General features: G+C 40.0%; 1 protein-coding gene across 7 annotated transcripts in view; it reads left to right on the top strand.

The window, feature by feature from the left end:
• The first annotated feature begins 10,134 nt into the window (after positions 1-10,134).
• ATRNL1 (attractin like 1) overlaps positions 10,135-18,508 on the top strand; it is an 805,870-nt gene continuing 797,496 nt past the window's right edge. For all 7 annotated transcript variants that reach the window (XM_027529449.1, XM_027529446.1, XM_027529448.1 and 4 more), the window contains exon 1: positions 10,135-10,518. In XM_027529449.1, coding sequence (XP_027385250.1) covers positions 10,223-10,518 — 296 coding nt within the window. In that variant the 5' untranslated portion in view covers positions 10,135-10,222. The remainder of the gene's footprint in view (positions 10,519-18,508) is intronic.

The following is an 18,508-nucleotide window of genomic DNA, read 5'->3' as shown; positions in this document are numbered from 1 at the left end:
TAGTCTCAGGAATAGGTACAAAGTCATTCATACTAAGATGTTATTGACTGCTGCTGCTGCTGCTAAGTTGCATCAGTCGTGTCCGACTCTGTGCGACCCCATAGACGGCAGCCCACCAGGCTCCCCCGTCCCTGGGATTCTCTAGGAAAGAACACTGGAATGGGTTGCCATTTCCTTCTCCAATGCATGGAAGTGAAAAGTGAAAGTGAAGTCGCTCAGTCGTGTCCGACTCCTAGCGACCCCAGGGACTGCAGCCTACCAGGCTCCTCCATCCATGGGATTTTCCAGGCAAGAGTACTGGAGTGGGGTGCCATTGCCTTCTCCGACTGGTACAAACTAAATAAGTTAACTTGTCGAAGGCATGTGCATTAGTACAAGTGCCCCAAAACAAAACCTTAAGCTAAAAGACAAAAGTACTGAGCTTGAGTTCCAGGTTTTAACTAGAGTGTGGGGGTAGTATGTTTTGTTCTCTGGGCCTTTCCAGTGGTCACTGTACACCTGTGGTCATTGACTTCACCCAGGCATAAGGCAATGGGCTAGGTTACTGCAATGGGGAATCAAGATACTGAGGAGCTACTGAGTTTGCTCTGTGACTCTTCAGTGTCACACGGCCCCTATGGGTCCCACCACAGTGTTTGTCCAGAAAGAATAAAAGGAGGCACAAATAGGGCTTTACAGTTTTTAAAAAACTTTGACATTTTATCTCATTTGGAATTTTGATTCTCCCATTACCATTCAGGGATGGCTAATATTTTTTGCTGTTTTACAAATGAAAGAACTGAGAGCAAGTGAGGCACATACTGTTTAGTTTTAGAGTTTGGGTCTCCTGGCTCTTTATTCCATCCTCTTGGCACTATTGTGTGCTACCTCCAAAAACGAAAGGACCGTGTCCAGTAAGGAAGAGCATGGCCGTAAGGCATGTCCAAAAACATCTGCTGTCAAGTGGATTAGATAATTTAATAAATACAGCTCTCGCATATACTTCCTAGTTGTGGATATAACATTTTTCTCTGTTTACTGTAGAAGGAATTTTCCTAGAAAAATATATATCCTCTTCACATGCAGGAAGTCTCTCCAACTACATTCTGAGTTAAAAATAGAAAACTTGAGGTTCTTGCTTAAAATCAGCAATGTTCAAGTTGATTTTTTTTTTTTCATTGCATTTTAAATTTCACATCAGCTTTGCAGAGGGATATGGGTGAGGGCCTTACAATAGGAAGAATCATAAGCCTGGTTTTAATTTACTTGTGTATATTTTCAAAATTACTGTGCCTGGAGTCTTCCAAGACTGATGTTTTTAATAAGTAGAATGTCGTGTTATCGGGAGTTGTGGGGCCTGGCTATCATTTGTCAGATATTTTTCTTTTTTTATGTGTGCTCTTTTGTGGTTCTTCTGTGTGTCTGAGCTCTGTTCGAGGAAACCTCGCTGCATCCTGATGGCTTGGTCTCTCCTGATCAGAGTGTCCATAATTCTCTTTCATGTTCTTTTCCTTGTAAACATAAACATATTTTCTGATGTCAGGACCCCAGCTTTCTAAAGCTAGTATGTTACTGTTCATATGAATTGTTTATTTTGCTTGGGAGCTTTTGTTTTTGAAGTACTTCCTGTTTTTCTTACAGTGACTCACTTTTTCTTAAAACAGAGAACATGAGGCAAATCCCAACTTAACTAAGGTTTATAGAAATTCTACCTAGCTTGGCTACATGTAGACAGTGGCTTGGGACTGTATAGCAGTTGTTGGATTTTTCTCACAACTAGAGCAATTCTTTCTATTACTCAAAGTCATTTGTATTCAATGACACTATTTTTTCAGTGTATGACCTTTCTTAAAGTTGGTTCATTTGGAAGTAAGGTGATGCAGCATAATGCAGTGATTACTAATAAGAGTCATCTGGAGAAATCAGAATTATATATTGGAGAAAAATTATGACTTTTGAAAATAAAAGACTATAATATTTCCTTTTTTGTTATCTCATTCAAATTGAAGTTTTTAATATTTCTATTAATGAAACTATGTTTTTTTTGAAAGGGGTTTTTGTTCTTTTGCATGAAGGAAAGTACCAGCAAATGAGATGCTGAGTATGCAATAGAGAAACTTTCCTCTGCCTTCATTCTTTGAACACAGTCACAAAAAAGGAGAAGATAGGGAGACCTATGAGTTATCTTGGAATATTTTGGAGAATTCTAAAGTTAAGTACCGTTTCTTGACATTTTTTTGTCTATCATGGGCCATGCCTTCTCTTCATTTTCTACCATCTTTCTCACATCCTTCTCTCATTCAGTAAGTCAAATTCTTACATTTCCATTTTCAAGAGAAATTTTGTTGCTGACTTGGCTTATGTTAATTGCAGCTTTTTTTTTTCTTTTTAAATTTCTTTTTCTTTTTTTTCTTTCTTCTTTCTTTTCTTTTTTCTTTTCTTTCTTTTTCTTTCTGGCTTTTCTCTCCATACTTTGGCAGGACCTTTATTCAGTGGGTTAATTGATACTAATTGATAATCTGTATGTTGCAGAGTCTGAGCTAGGCTTTCAAGGTCTGCCTTTAGCTCTGCTGGCAATTTTTCTAAGTGCTTGATACAAGGTTCATTCTTTGTCTGCCCCTTGGTTTAGTTTTGCCTCTGATGTTACTAATTTATGTGATGTTGGGCAAATCATTTAACTCCATTAAGGCCTTGGAAGGCCTTTATGGAGCTAGGTATGGATGACTAACCTGAAAATTTCTCCTATTAGCCTGAACTTTTAAGGTATAAGACAAAGAAAACCGGACTGCTTTTCAAGTAAACTAGGTTTAGACTAAGCTCCATCACTGTGCGAGTTTGCATAAAACTTCACTTTTCTGGGTCCCAGCATCTCATTTGCAAAATGAGGAACTTGGACTAGATTCATCTTTAAAATAATGCAGTTTTCTTATAGCTCTGCTTCTTTCTTTGTGTTTTTGTATTGACCAAATCTCTCAATAATTCTTTACCTTACATGGGATTAGAATTCTGTTCCTAAAAGTAATTTTTGAACATTAAATATCAATATTATTAATATATTATACTTTACAATATAGTATATACTTCCCTGGTGGCTCAGACAGTAAAGCGTCTGCCTATAATGTGGGAGACCTGGGTTTGATCCCTGGGTTGGGAAGATCCCCTGGAGAAAGAAATGGCAACCCACTCCAGTATTCTTGCCTGGAAAATCCCATGGACGGAGGAGCCTGGTTGGCTACTGTCCATGGGGTTGCAAAGAGTCGGACACAACTGAGTGACTTGACTATCACTATATTAATATATAATATAACACTGTATAGTACTTTACCATTTACTAGGTGTGTTCATATTCTGTTTGGACTGTCATCCCAGCTCTGAAATGGGCATTGACAAGTAGTTTGATTATTCCCATCTTACAGGTGACAAAACTGAATCACAGAGGTTAATTTCACACAAAGGTAACTAATATATAGGTGGCAGAATTTGGAATCAAACTCAATAGTCTGTGAGTCTTAGATCCCATGCTACCTTATTTATTTTCTTAGGGACCTATATTTTTATTTATTATTTCTGTATATTTTACAAGTAATTTAAAAATTTTAATCAAGGAGTACTGAAAGTTTTATAATAAACTGTTGCATCTCCTGCTCCTCTTCCCTATTCCCTAAGAGAAAGTAGCTTTCAACTCTTTTCTTCAGTGTCATGTACTTATTCTACTACTTCCGTATTTATCAGCTTTGAACTTGTAATCATTTCTTATTAAAGAATTAAGATTTAGCACTATCCTCCTTTACTCTGCTCCCATCTTTTTAATATAGACATATTATAGATTTTTGGTTAAATCAATAGTGTGCGTGTTTAGTCACTCAGTCATGTCTGACTCTTTGTGACATTTTGGGCTGTAGCCTGCTAGGCTCTTCTGTTTATGAGATTTTTCAGGCAAGAACCCTTCCTCTTCCAGGGGATCTTCCTGACCCAGGAATCAAACTCACGTCTCCTGTGTCTCCTGTATTGCAGACAGATTCTTTTCCTGCTGAGCTATGGGAAAGAAAAGAAAGTCTTTGTCACTCAGTCATGTCCTAGCCCACGGACTGTAGCCCACCAGGCTCCTCTGTACACAGGATTTCCCAGCATGAGTACTGGAGCGCGTTGCCATTTCCTTCTTTAGGGGATCTTCCAGAGCCAGGGATCTAAGGCAGGTTTCCCACATTTCAGGTAGATTCTTTACCATCTGAGACACAGGGGAAGCCATGGAGGAAGTCCCCAAATCAATACAGTTTGCATTATTATGACTATGTAAGTATCATTTCCTGCTGAACCATCTCATGAAGGTTTCCTTTTTCTCGTTCTTTCTTTTTTTCCTCTAGCCTACAATCGGTTCATTTTGTTCATTTACTTAGGTCTCTGTTGGCTTATTCCATCTTCTACCCAAATGCTCCAAGATCTGTCACATATTGTTAATATTTTTTTCCCCAAAGCTCCAAAAGTTTCAAGCACTCATATCCGTTACTTTCCTAGATACCTCACTCCCCAGCCTCTGCTGGGGCACTGCTGTGCACCATCCTAGGATATCCCTTCACAGTTCTCTTATATTCAGCCTCTTGTCCCTTTGTTTCATTCTTCAGGAGTTTCCTAAAGAAGGGTCCCTCAGGAGATACAATTTATGGAGGTTTGTGTGTCTGAAAATGTCTTTATCCTCATACTTGCGGATACCATTGCATTTGCCTGTCTCCTTCCTCTCTCTCTCCTCCACTCCCCCCATATATGTGAGTCTGTTAATCTCAGTGTTTTAGGAATCTGGAGGCTCAGTCTAGTTCTGGGAAATTTTCTTATGTTGAATAAATTAATCTAGATGATTTTTTTTTCTGCTCCTACGTTGGAGTTGTGCATTAATGAACCATTACATTAATAAATGTACTCATATGATAAATGCTTAATTTATAATCATACATCATTAATGAAGCTTCTAATTTTCATAGTTTTCCCTTTATCCATAAGAGGAGATGCCTTGTCTTTTATTCTAATTTCTAGATGATTTCCTATATTCATCTACATTTATTTAAAATGCAACTTTCTATTGCATTTTAATTTTGGCTATCCTTTTTTTTTTTTTTTTTTTAAATGTTCTCTGAGTGTCCTTTTATGTTTTTAAGACTATCCAGTACTTATTTCATGGTTGCAAAACTTTCTTTTATTGCTTTGACTGTGTTTTCTCTAATTTCTTTTTCTCTGTTTTGGTTTCTGTATTTTATGTCAGATGAACTTTTGCTGTCTATATTTAAGAAAGAGTCATAAGAAAAAGGATTGAATTGGGCTTACTGACTAGCAGGCTCCACTGGGCTTCATTCATTTGCCATCTGGTTGGGAGACCCCAGATGACAGTATCTTTTCTCGTGGACCATGTAATTTTTGCTGATAGGCATCCTTCAGGTTTCTACCTGGAGGTTATTCAGTTGGCTATAGGTGTTCTGGGAATACGTGGGTAAAGGAGGCAAGGAAATGATATCATTCAATATATAGATTTTCACTTAATCTCTCCATTTTTAACTATGTACCTCCTCACTGCCTCCTTCCATCATCACTGGTGCCCCAAATCTGAAACCTCTTTGATTTAATTTCTTAAGAGCTTTAACCTCCTGTCAGTTGGGCCTGGGTTAGTTTTAGCTGCTTGGGGTGAGGAAGGGTACTGTGGGTCCTTATGTTACCTTAATAATTTACCCTGTTTTCATCCTAAAGCCCCATCTTTACTTTCCATGATAACTCTTGCCTCTGAATCTTGACTTTCCTGGGGTATTCAGGAGAAACCGGCTTCTTATTATAATTTATCTTTGCAGAAATGTATTTCTCCATTCAGTTTCCTCCTTCCAATGAATTGACTCTTCCAAATGCATGGATACCTGTCATCTACTACTTACTTGGTTCTATTCTCATTTTCTTTGTGACTGTGAGTTTATACCTTTAAAAGTTAAAAAAAAATTATTTTTTTCCTCCCATGTTGGCAAAGTTCAGAGTAGGAGTAAATGCATATACTTAGTCCACTATGTTTAACAAGATGTCCTAGCCCATATTTTTATTGAATTGTTTCACAAAAGACACATTTTTGCAACTGAGTGCTGGCAATCAACTTTTTTGGGTAACAAGTCTGAATATTTGGGATAAAAAGTTTAAACATGCTCATTTTATTTCCCAGTTTTAAACAAAAATGTATTAGTCCAGCAGAGTATATTTAAAATTGTTGGACTTATTTCCTTGGATTTACTTATAACAATATGTTTGAAATGTGTTAAGTTGAAAAAATTGGCAGGATCAGTCTGTATGTGTGTGTTTGCAAGTGTGACAGCAGGAGAAACTGCTAGAAGAAAAGAATGAATCCAAGAGAAAGCAGCGTGTTTGATTTTGGTTGTGGAGGGAAGTCGGGGTTTCAGGTCAGAGCCATATCAATATTTTCAATATGATCAATATACTTAAATGAGTATTTAAAGGTGATTTTCCACCCCTATGCTCAAAACTCATAGACCATTCATACTGTATCAGTGTCTTAAAATACTGCCCCATTTGCACTAAGGGTCCCTTTGAATTAATGCATTTCTGGCTCTTGGGGCCACACTAGCTACAGCTCTCATTACCTTGGCTGCTTTCAGAAGCCTCCCATGAGCAAAATGATGAACAACAACCAGAGTAGAGATCATTCTTCAATCAAGAAACTGAGAAGGGACTGCTTTGGTTCGTAAGTTCAAATAGGATCTTTTACTTTATTTTGAATAGCAATCAACAGAGCAATGGATCTATAATTTCTCTTGTTCTTTCAAAGCAAAATCATTTGCATTTCCTTCAATTTGGCAACATGAAGTCTCAGACTTTTGCCTTTTATATCATAGACCCATTGTTAGGTGGTACGAATGGAAATGGAACACACTCCCCCTAATAGTTAAAGGTCCTGATATAAGGCTAATCGTTGAGCAAATATACATTCTTATCTTTCCCCTTGGAGCAAATTTAATAGATACTTTCAAAATGTTAACAGTTTCATTCTACTTCAGTGAAAGTGACTTTTCCTGCACTCTCTCTCTGGAGTAAATTTTCACCTTTCTGCTGGATTTATGACTGCTATTACCAATACTATGAATTATTGTAGTGTCATGCAGCACAGCAAGGATGCTGACTCTCCTCCTTTGGAAAAAAGAGAAAGCATCATGTTGGAGTTTTAAAATTTCTTGATCAAAGAAGATATTGAAACATTTGTCAAGATTCTGGGCAAGTTTTATCACTGACTATTTTGTGAGACCACTGCAAATCATTTAAGTTTTCTGTGTCTACATTTGTAAAATATGTGACATTCAACTGTATAAGGAACTCCCAGTCTAGTGAGCCTAATAAAAGATAAGCTTATCCAGGGGTAGAAATCATGTTTTATTCATCTTTGTTTTCTCTTGCTTAAATTCATAATAGTTACTCAGTAAATGCTGACTGAAAGAGTTTGAAAGAAAAATAGGATATAGGGCAAGTGAAAATCCTGTGAGATCCTTCTGAGAACAATTTTATATAAATATAATATATTCAGCTTGATTCTAAAGGCAATCTTGAGAGGAGGCCTGTAGGGCTGCATGTTCTTCAGTGTAACGTAAAGTACTGAGCTGATTATAGTGGTTAGAAGATTAAAAGATGTATATTTTTAATGGACAAACCCTTTGCTTAAATATTGCCTACAGGCAGTAAGTGGCTGAGCAGTGATCTCTCTTGTTAAAGTGCCTCCTGTGTACCCTTTGCGCTACCTTTGCACTCAGTGATGGTTTTAAGAGCTTGGCCACTTTCCACCTGTCTGAAAGCACCTCTACATTAGACATGAGAAGGATGTGGTTGACTTTAAACTTTGGCTGGCATGAGCGGAATGGAGAAAGCCACAAGGGATTGTTCATGCATGGCTAATACTAGAGACTTGTGATTTTGCCTTCATGGAAATTAAACTGTGTGATCTAGAACAATATCCTCCTTTTACATTTTTTTCCAAAATGTTCTCCTCTCCTCATTTCAACTAATCTCTAAGGGACAAACTGATATGGAAAAGTTGTGAGGTGAAGGAGCTGTCCTAGTTTTTAGGTTTGAGGAGGACATTTCTGGTTCTGCTACTTTGGGGGAATTGTGATTTGTTTGTTATATAAACGAAAATCATGGTTTTCCTTTCTCTTTTTTTTTTTTACTTCCGAAGGAGTCACCTCTTTCTTGACCTTTTTTCCCCTCCTTAAGTCATTGCTGAGGTATTTGCAAACCAAGCCAACACTTACATTTTATTCACCAAACTAGAACAAAGCATCTGCTAATAGAAACAGCCTGGTAAATAGTTGAAAAAGCACACAAGTCAGAACACTTGTGTTTAAAGTGCCGTTCATTGCTTACTTCTAATATGTCATTGACAAATCTTTGGACCTTTTTGAGTCTTTCTATTCTCATCTGCAAAATGGGGTTAATGGAGGATTTCATCTACAAAGTGGGGGTAACAGATTAAAACAGATGACGTGGGTACATTATGCCCCAAATAAACACGAGTTCAATCTTAACAATAATATTATGACTGTGTGGTTACAATAAAAACTTTTTCTGCTTTTGCTGTCAGAAGTGCCTTTGGTAGATTTCAAATTCTTTTCCATACTGCCTACTCTTTGGTGGGGATCCAATAACATTGCTGTAACTCGAGTGTCCATGGCTGCATTTCATCTTTCTCAAGGGTTCAAATAGCCTGTTCAGAGAAGGTACGAAGGTACAAAGCAAAAATTTCAGCATATGCCATCAAATCTTGGAAAGTCATTTAAAGGAGGAAAGCCTGCCACCGAGGAAGTTAAAAAAAAAAAAAAAAAAAGGCTCTTTTCTGGGCATCATTTCTGCCCTTCTGGAAAAAAAAAAAAAAGCCCCGATGTTGCAATATTTTTCATGGCAGAATATTGTCCCAGATGGAGAAGGAAACACTGACAAGCAGAAAAGGAGATACCTGGGGTTCTGAGGCAGCGTCGGAGGGGTGCGGCGCGCCGGGGGGGTTTCAGAACCTCGCCGCTCTTTGTTGGGGGCGGGGGAGTCATTATTTCCGTGGAAGAAATGACACCGGCCCCCAGCCCACCGCCCCGAGAGGTCCTTCGCCGGCGGATCCGGCTCCGCGACCCTCGCCCCCGCCCCTCCCAGTTCTTGCGGACCCCTCAACGTGGTCGGACTGCGGTGCCTTTAAGACTTTTGCCTGCTGCACATGCTCAGCTCTTTGTGTGTTGTTGGAGTTTTTCTCTTTTAAGAAAAAAAGAAGAAATAGGCTGGAGGATGGGACGGAGGAAGGGGTGGGGGGAGCGCTGGGGGAAAAACGCTGCACTTTTACCGCTGTAGACAGTGGCCTGGAAGGGTTTCTTTTCTGCTGAAGCTGCGAAGCCGGTCCCGCTCTGATCTTTCGTTTGCGGTGGGGTGTCGCGGGGGGGAGATCCGGAGGCGCGGGGCCGGGTTCTCCGGGGCCCCGAGGGGAAGGGCACCGCGGGCGCTGGGGGCCACACCTGGGGGGGCCGGTCTCCCCTCCCGCGGCGGGCCGGGCGGGGTAGGTGCGCGCGCGCGCGCGCGCCGGGGGGAGTCCCGGGTCTCTGTAGGGGCGGGGCGAGACCACGCGCAGGGCCCGGCGGGGAGGAGCGGAGGCCCGCGCGCGAGCGGGAGGTGGCCCCGCACCCTGCGGGCCCTAGAGGCAGCCCTGGCGTCTGGCTAAAGCGGCACCGGAGAGCAGATGGCTGCTGGGGGGCCGCCGAAGGCCGGCCGGGCGGGACGAGGCTGAAGCCCCGCTTCCCGAGTACCCCCTCCCGTGGTGGGCGCGCCCACCTCGGGGGGCTCCCGTGGCCCCCCGCCCTCCCGGGCGCGCGCGGCGGGGCGCCCAGGCTGTTGGCCCGAGCGGCGGGCGAGGCGGGGCCGCACGCGGGGTCCCCTCCCCCTCCCGCAGGTCCCCGCCTCCGGCCCGGTCCCGGGCGCCGCGGCGGTGGGCTCGGCCTGCAGCGGACAAGGTCAGCGGACGGAGAGGCGATGCCCGAGCGCGACTGCAGGGAGCCGAGCGGAGGCGAGCGCGGCTGGGATCTGCCCGTCCGGACCGGGGAGCGGGACTGGGGCAGGCGCCGGTGAGGAGGAGGAGCGGCGGCGGCGGCGCGGTGGTTTCCTCTCCGGCCGGGTTTCCCCTCTGGAGCATCCCTGTCGGCGCCCGCCAGCGCAGCCCCGCCGGCCCGGGGCGCTGGGGAAGATGGAGCCGGGGGGCCGGGCCCGCACTGGCCCCCCGCAGCCGGCGGCCCCGGGGCCGTGGAGGGCTCGGCCGGCAGGCGGCGGCGGCGGCGGGGGCGCCTCCTCCTGGCTGCTGGACGGGAACAGCTGGCTGCTGTGCTATGGCCTTATCTACCTGGCGCTCTACGCTCAGGTGTCCCAGTCCAAACCCTGCGAAAGGACCGGCTCCTGCTTCTCGGGCCGCTGTGTCAACTCCACCTGCCTCTGCGACCCGGGATGGGTGGGCGACCAGTGCCAGCACTGCCAGGGCAGGTTCAAGTAAGTGCCTTCGCCGGACCCTCCTCCCCCCCCCCCCCACCCCCCGTCCCTTCTTGGTCCGGGGTCCCCGGGCTGGGAGCGGCCCCCAGCGCTGCCTTCCTCCGGGCCCCGCGCCTCGGAGATCCCGACCCTGCGCCCAGCGCCCGGCACGACCGCCGTGGACGCGAAGCCACTCCGGGTGGTCTACCTGTCCGCTGCCTGTCTTTTTCCCTGATCGTCAAAAATTTGGCACTCAGTTACGGTGCCAAACACCATTTTGTTAGCGGACACTGTTTTTCAATAAAAAATGATGCACGTAAGTCATGAAATCCTTGCGCATTGTGAAGCGTTCAAACATTGCAGAAGTGTAAAGGTTAAAAGTTCTGGTCTGCCGGTATCTCCCTCTTCCCCAGCCTACTCCCTTCTCTAGAGGTAACCCCTGCTAACTTGTTAGTGTATTTAGTAACAGTGATCATAAGTCGAATTTATGATGACCTTACTATGTGCCAAACACTGTTCTGAGTGCCTTACGTGGGTTATCACATTTGTTCCTTAAAGAGTTCCTAGTAACGGGATTCCTATACTGGTTTTACAGAGAGAAATCGTGGTAATGAATTTAAGTAATTTGCCCAAGATTACACAGTACTGATGGCAGAATTGTGATCCAAATCAGCTAGCCTAACTCCAGAACGTTTACTTTTAGCCAGTATTATTGTGCTGAATTGTGCGAAAAGAATCTTGGATTGAGAAATACAGAGTGACTTTGAGTTAGATAAAGGGATGAAATACCTGGACTTTATAATGTGGTGGCGATAATAGATATTCCTAACTGGTTATTTAACTCTCAGCTATTGTGTGGAAGCATCACTTCGGTTTTTCGGAAGCTTAAGGCCCTAATGGAGCTTGCTTTACAGCAGTAAAAATACTTGTCCCCTATTGGTTCATGTGTATTGCGTCGCTGCCTGATATGAAAAGAAATGGATGAGTGTGGGGCAGCAGCAGCAGATAAAATACTTGAGACTAATAGGGTATCCATCTGACAACTTGTGCAGAACAGTCCTTTAAGTAAGTCAACTTCTGTGTCATCCAGATAGTTCAGATCAAGTTTGCTGGCTGGGTTAGTGGCTCAGAAATTGCATTCTGTGGGTTACTTATTGTCACAGTGATAGCCAAGTCTAAGTGGAGTGCCTTCTTGGGTTCTAAGGCAGAGATGAGAATATGGTTCACCTTTGTTGTTGTTTAGTTACCAAGTCGTGACCAGACTCTTTGCAAACCCATGACCTGTATATTCCACCAGGCTCCTTTTCCCAGGAGATTTCCCAGGCAGGAATACTAGAGTGGGTTGCCATTTCCTTCTCCAGGGGATCCTCCCCAGCCCGGGATCAAACCTGTGCCTCCTGCATTGGCAGATGTATTCTTTACCACTGAGCCACCGGGGAAGCCCATGGTTCCCTTTACTTAGGTATCAAAGGAAAATTTCCTGGGAGTTTTAAACAGCGTATTTTCCCTTTTTTAAAAACTTGCTGGTTAAGACAAGTCCTTGAAACCTTATTGTAAAAATGTATTTTTTAAAAGGGGATTTTTAAATTTAAGTAGATCTTACTGTTTAATTAACAGCAAGATTTTGGAAGTGAAATCTCAGAATGAAGTTTTATGAAATTCTTTTGTAAAAATAAGTTGAAATGTTTCCTAGCTTCGTAATTTCACAAATCAGTGTAATACTCTTGTTTTTTAAAAATACTTTTAAAAATTTAGTAGAGTTACTAATTAAAAGTTTTAAAAAATGTTTCAAGACCCACAAAGATACTGTTTTGAACTGGGCTTGTTAGTAGTCTTTTTTACTTAAGTGTTCTTAAACTTTTGCTTTGATCGAAACAGCCAGCCCAGCCTCTTTACCTGGCAATAGAGGATTTTGAACATAGAAAAAATGGTAGTCAGTAATAAAAAAAAGCCACATACATTTTTTATATCTGTTTTTACATAAAGAGAAAGATTGCCTGATTCATATGTAATTTAGGAACATTGGCCTTTGGTTGGAATTGCTCTGTTTGTCTAAAGAGGACAAAAATTGCTGCAGTCCTGAGAAGCCTCTGTCTACATTGTATAGCAGTGGAATTGTTAATCAGCTAGATCAGCAGCCTGTAACCTCACTAGCAGATGTTGTCCCAGTTAGTAGGAAAGGTCACAGATCAAGTTAAAACCGGCTTGAATAGTATAGAGAGATGGTTGCTGTTCATAAACAATACATTAGTGAGTAAAAGAGGAATAGTTTTTTTAAAATACAGATGTAGTTAAATAACAATAAACCCTGGACTAATCATTGAATATTCATTTCCTTGGAAGCTATTTCCTATGATTCATTGTACTCTTATTAGTAAGTACTTTTTCATTCTCTGTGGAGTACCAGCTATTAATTAGAGTAAATATAACTGGTACAACTCTTTGTGTTCTGTTATATATACTCTTAGGGTAAAGAAGTATTTAATGTTAAAGGGACAAATCAATTTAGAAGAAAAGATTTCTTCGGGTAAAGTACCTGCTAAGCTAAGAAAGGTTTCTTTCAGAATGTTGGCTTGTTTTATCCAATATTTGAAGTAATAACACAGTGGGAAAGACTTTTAACTGGAAATTCTCACTTCATTAATTATCTTGAAAATCTTTTACTAAACTGAAGGATAGCAACCTTACACACAGACATCAAAAATGATCAATCTTGGTAAGCAGGTGTCAAAATTAATTGGCTGGTTCCATGGTAACTTAGCTCTTTTTTTCTAGTGTAGGGATTTCACTAGGGAATGAGTATTCTTCAAATGCTTCTTTAGAAGGGAAGATTGATGGTTGGGGGGAGAAATGCAGCAGCAAATATGTTATCAAAAGTGGTGCTTCAGTTCTCTTAGGATTGATTTCAGCCTTCTGTTTCCATTTGAAAAGAATAAAACTCTCAGATTGTAGGCCATTCCTCAGCTAGGTAAAACAGAATGAACACCGATCTTTAGCCAAAGCTAGACTGAAAGACTTAGGACTGAGAATCAGAAAGGACAGTGCCAATTTGAAATACAATAATCAAGGATATGATATATGAAATATATGCAAATTTGAATTACATTTACTTGGGCAGCATTGTATAACATTGGGCTAGAAAGCATTTTGCTACAAACTCTATTTGAATGAATAATACTCTGTTATAAGCTAGGTTTTTAGAATTACTTTTGTAGAGTAGTTGAGATTTATGTTTATATACATTTATAATTTGAGTTCATACTTGGACATTTTTTTGCTTATATGACTTAGGAACCTAAGACTTCTAATTTCTCTTAGGTAAAGAAAATAGTTGAGATTAATGTTCTGAGATTGGAAAATACCTCATTATATTCTAAATATTTTATAAATCTAAATTTATTATTAAAGTGTATTTGTTGAATATTCCTGTAATCATCTATTAAATCTTGCTGTATGTTTAATGTATGCAGATTTTTTTAAACCTCTTTGATCAGTCAAATATGGATAATGAATTTCACACATTTATAATAGAAGTAATCTATTTCTATTTTAACAGCAAAATGAAGATATACTACCAGGAGTGAGGTTGCTGTTGTAAGTAGAAAGCAGTAGGGTTAAATGTGTAAATATTTTTCCTAAGTTACTGCTAAAACTCCCCAATATATGTGTGTATATACACATACATCATTTGGAATCCTTTTTAATAATAATAGGGAAGCTATCAGTAACTGTGATGTTTAAATTGAATGCTCCCTGTCCCCAAGTCTTTATTTCAAACTGATTCTAATATGTAATTTATATGCATGGGTTCTTTTCATGTTATTCAACTATGAAAATCACACAATGGAATTTTATAATAATTTAAATTGAGTGTTTCTGAGATCCCCAACTGATAAGTTACTTGGAGTAGCATGGTTTTCAAGACCATGTGTCTGCATAATTTGGTTCCTTTAGCAGATGACTGACATATCCTTTTAGCTTTCCTGCCTTTTAAAGTGCCTTCGAAGTGCCACATTGCTTTTGGACTCAGGGCGTTTCACACATACTGTTACATCTCTCTGAGCCCTCTTTCCTGTGTGGTCTTTGCTTGACTGATTACTAAGCATCCTTCAAATTTTAGCATATCCTAGTGTCTGAAGGAAGCTTTTCTAACTCTTCAGACTACGTGACTCCTTATTATATACTCTTAGAGCACTGTTTTTCTTTGTAGCACTTTGAAAATGAATAATTAGAGTTGAAATTTTTTTCTAAAAAATTATTTTTAAGAGCTTAATCAAGGTATAATTGACCTGCAGTAAACTACAATTTAAAAAGTTCTGATGTATGTATGTCCCTCTTAAACTGTCATCACAGTCAAGATCCTAAAAATATTAGTCACTCTCAAAAGTTCCTGGTTGTTGTTCAATTGCGTCCAACACTTTGCAGCTCCATGAACTGCAGCACGCCAGGCTTCCCTGTCTTTCACCATCTCCTGGAGTTTGCTCAAATTCATGTCCATTGAGTTGGTGATGTCATCCAGCCATCTCATCCTCTGCTGTCCCTTTCTCCTCCTACCTCCAATCTTTCTCAGCATCAGGGTCTTTTCCCGTGAGTCACGCTCTTCGAATCAGGTGGCCAAAGTATTGGAGCTTCAGCTTCAGCATGAGTCCTTCCAGTGAATATTCAGGGTTGATTTCCTCTCAGATTGACTTGATTTCATCTCCTTGCTGTCCAAGGGACTCTTTAAAGAGTCTTGTCCAGCACCATGGTTTGAAGGCATCAGTTCTTCCGTGCTCAGAATCCGCCTGCAATGCGGGAGACCTGGGTTCGATACCTGGGTTGGGAAGATCCCTTGGAGAAGGGAAAGGCTACCCACTCCAGTATTCTGGCCTTGAGAATTCCATGAAGTATATAGTCCATAGGGTTGCATAAAGTCAGACACGATTGAGCACCTTTCCTTTAACTTTCAGTGACTAATGATGCTGAATATATTGTCATGTGTTTACTTGCCGTCTGTAGTTTCGTTTGGTGAGGTGTCTGTTCAGATCTTTTGCACATTTTAAAAATTGTTTTTTTCTTATTATTGGTTTTTATAAGTTCTTTACATATTATACATACTATTTCCTTATAAGATATGTCATTTGCAAATATTTTCTTGCATGTTGGGGCTTTTCTTTTCATTCTCAACAGTTTTCAATGGATGGAAGTTTTAAATTGAATGAATTACAGCTTCTCAAGTTTTTCTTTTTATGGATTTTTTTTTATTTTTTGGTGTTAGTATCTAAGAAACCTTTGTCTAAATGAAAGATTTTCTTTAATTCTTTTTTTTTTTTAGAATTTTTGTAGGTTTACACTTTGCATTTAGGTTGAGTCCATTTTTATTTACTTCTGCATTTAGTTTCTGCTGTACAGTAAAATGAATCAGCTATATGTATACATGTATCCCCTCTTTTTCTAATTTCCTCCCATTTAGATAACCACAGAGCATTGAGTAGAGTTCCCCATGTTATATAGTAGGTTCTCATTAGTTGTCTATTTTATACATAGTATCAAAGTGTATATGCTGCTGCTGCTGCTAAGTGGCTTCAGTCATGTCAGACTGTGCGACCCCATAGATGGCAGCCCACTAGGCTCCCCCGTCCCTGGGATTCTCCAGGCAAGAACACCGGAGTGGGTTGCCATTTCCTTCTCCAATGCATGAAAACTGAAAAGTGAAAGTGAAGTCGCTCAGTCGTGTCCAACTCTTTGCGACCCCATGGACTGTAGCCCACCAGGCTTCTCCGTCCATGGGGTTTTCCAGGCAGGAGTACTGGAGCGGGGTGCCATTACCTTCTCCTCAAAGTGTGTATGTGTCAATCCTAATCTCCCAATTCATTTTACACGCCCCCCCCTCCATTTTTGTATTTTGATTTTGTATCCTTAGATCTTCCTAAAATTACTTGTTTGTAGTAGTAGTAGTTTTTGTAGATTCCTTATGATTTTCTACATACTTGATTATGTTGTCTGCAAATAAAGATACTTTAAGCCCTTTCTCTGCAATCTGGATGCCTTTCATTTCTTTTCCTTTCCTTATATCACTGGCTAGAACCTCCATTATAGTGATATATACAGGTGATAAGGAGTAGTTGACTGTGTCTTGTTCCGAAAATATTCAATCTTTAACCATTAAATATGATAGTATGTGTCAGTTTCTTGTAAATCCCTTTTATCACATTGAGGAAGTTCCTTTCTATTAGTTTTCTGAGAGTTTTTATTGGAATTGAGTTGAGATTGGAATCTGCATCTGTTGAGATGATAATTTTTCATTTTAAGCTTAATATGAATTATATTGCTTAATTTTTGAATATTAAACCAGCCTTACATTCCTGGGATGAACCTCATCTGAAATGATATATTTTTCTTTTTATGTACTCTTTGGATTTGATTTATTAAAAATTTTAAAGAATTTTTGTGTATATGTTCAGGAAGGATATTGTTTTGTTCTTTTCTTGTAGTAACTTTGTCTGGTTTCAGAGTCAGAGTAATGCTGGCCTCATAGAATGAGCTGGGACCTTCCTATTCAATATGCCAGGAAAGTTTGTGTAGAACTGACATTATTTCTTCATTACATGTTTGGTAGGATTCACCAGTGACGCCCTCAAGACTTGGAATTAATTCTTTAAGTTTGAATTTAATTTATTTAATATAAACTCAGTTCATTTAATAGTTATAGCTAGAAGTTCAATTTATTTGATATGTATAAGGCTGTATGAATAGGACTTAAACTTGTTGTCTAGAGTATTGTTCACTTTGGTAAATATTCCTTGTGCATGTGGAAAGTGTGTATTGTGCTACTGATGGGGGAGTGTTCTGTAAATTTCAATTAGGTCAAGTTGGTTGATAGTTTTGTTCAAGATTTCTAAAACTTCTCTGATTTTCTGTCTGTTTCTGTCAGTTATCGAGAGGGTATATTGAAATCTTCAGTTATAACTTTGTAATTATCTATTTCTCTGCAGTCATATCTATTTTTGTTTCATGTATTTTGAGTCTCTGTTATTAGGTGCATGAAATTTTATATTATATCCTATTGGTAAATTGCTCCCCTTTTCATTATGGAGTGAGCATTTGTTGAAGAGGCTATCCTGTTTTCATTGATGTTTTGCTCCATTGAAAATTGGTTGGTCATCTCTATATCTGTTTCTTGATTCTATTCTGTTCCATTGATCCATGTGTCTGTCCTTCTGGGGATGCCTTTTTTGACTATTGAATCTTAATAGTAAGTCTTGAAATTAGATAGTGAGATTTCTTCAACTGTTTTTATTTTTGAAAATTCATTTGTTTATTCTAGTTCATTTGCTTTTTCCATATAAATTTTAAAGTCAGTTTGTCAATTTCTTAAAAAAAAAAAAGCTGGAATTTTGATTGAGATTGTGTTGATTCAAGAGATCATTTTGGGTAGTATTGACATCTAGATAATATTGAGTTTTCCAGCCCTTTAACAGATATATTTCTTCATTTATGTAGGTTTTCATTGATTTCTTTTCAGATACAGATCCTGAACGTATTTTGTTAGATTTGTACCCAAGTCGTTTGTATTCTTTGATGCTATTATAATTGATAGTGTTTCTTTTAATTTCAGTTTCCAGTTGTTCTTTTTTATTACGTATAAATAACATTTGATTTTTGTATGTTGACCTAGTTTTCTGCATTGTTGCTAAACTCAGTTTCAGTAGCTACAGTCATACCTGTTTTACTTCTTCCTTTCCCCTTACATCCCCTGTTTTTCTTCTTGTTCTGTTGCCCTAGCTAGGACCTTCGACCTGATGTTGAATAAGAGTAGAAGAGTGGATATCCTTGCCTTGTTTCCAATCTTAGGTGGGAAACATTCAGTCTTTAAACATCTTTAAACATGAAGTATCATGTTAGCTGCAGGTTTTTTTTTTTTTAATAAATGCCCTTTATTAGGTTAAAGAAGTTCTCTGCTGTTCGTCATTTTGAGAGCTGATCATTATGTGATAATGGAAAATGTATATTGATCTGCCCCTGGTTCCTG

Source organism: Bos indicus x Bos taurus, chromosome 26 (genome assembly GCF_003369695.1).
Source record: "Bos indicus x Bos taurus breed Angus x Brahman F1 hybrid chromosome 26, Bos_hybrid_MaternalHap_v2.0, whole genome shotgun sequence".
In the NCBI taxonomy this organism is placed as follows: Eukaryota; Metazoa; Chordata; class Mammalia; order Artiodactyla; family Bovidae; genus Bos; species Bos indicus x Bos taurus.
This window is presented reverse-complemented; position numbering and strand designations above follow the sequence as displayed.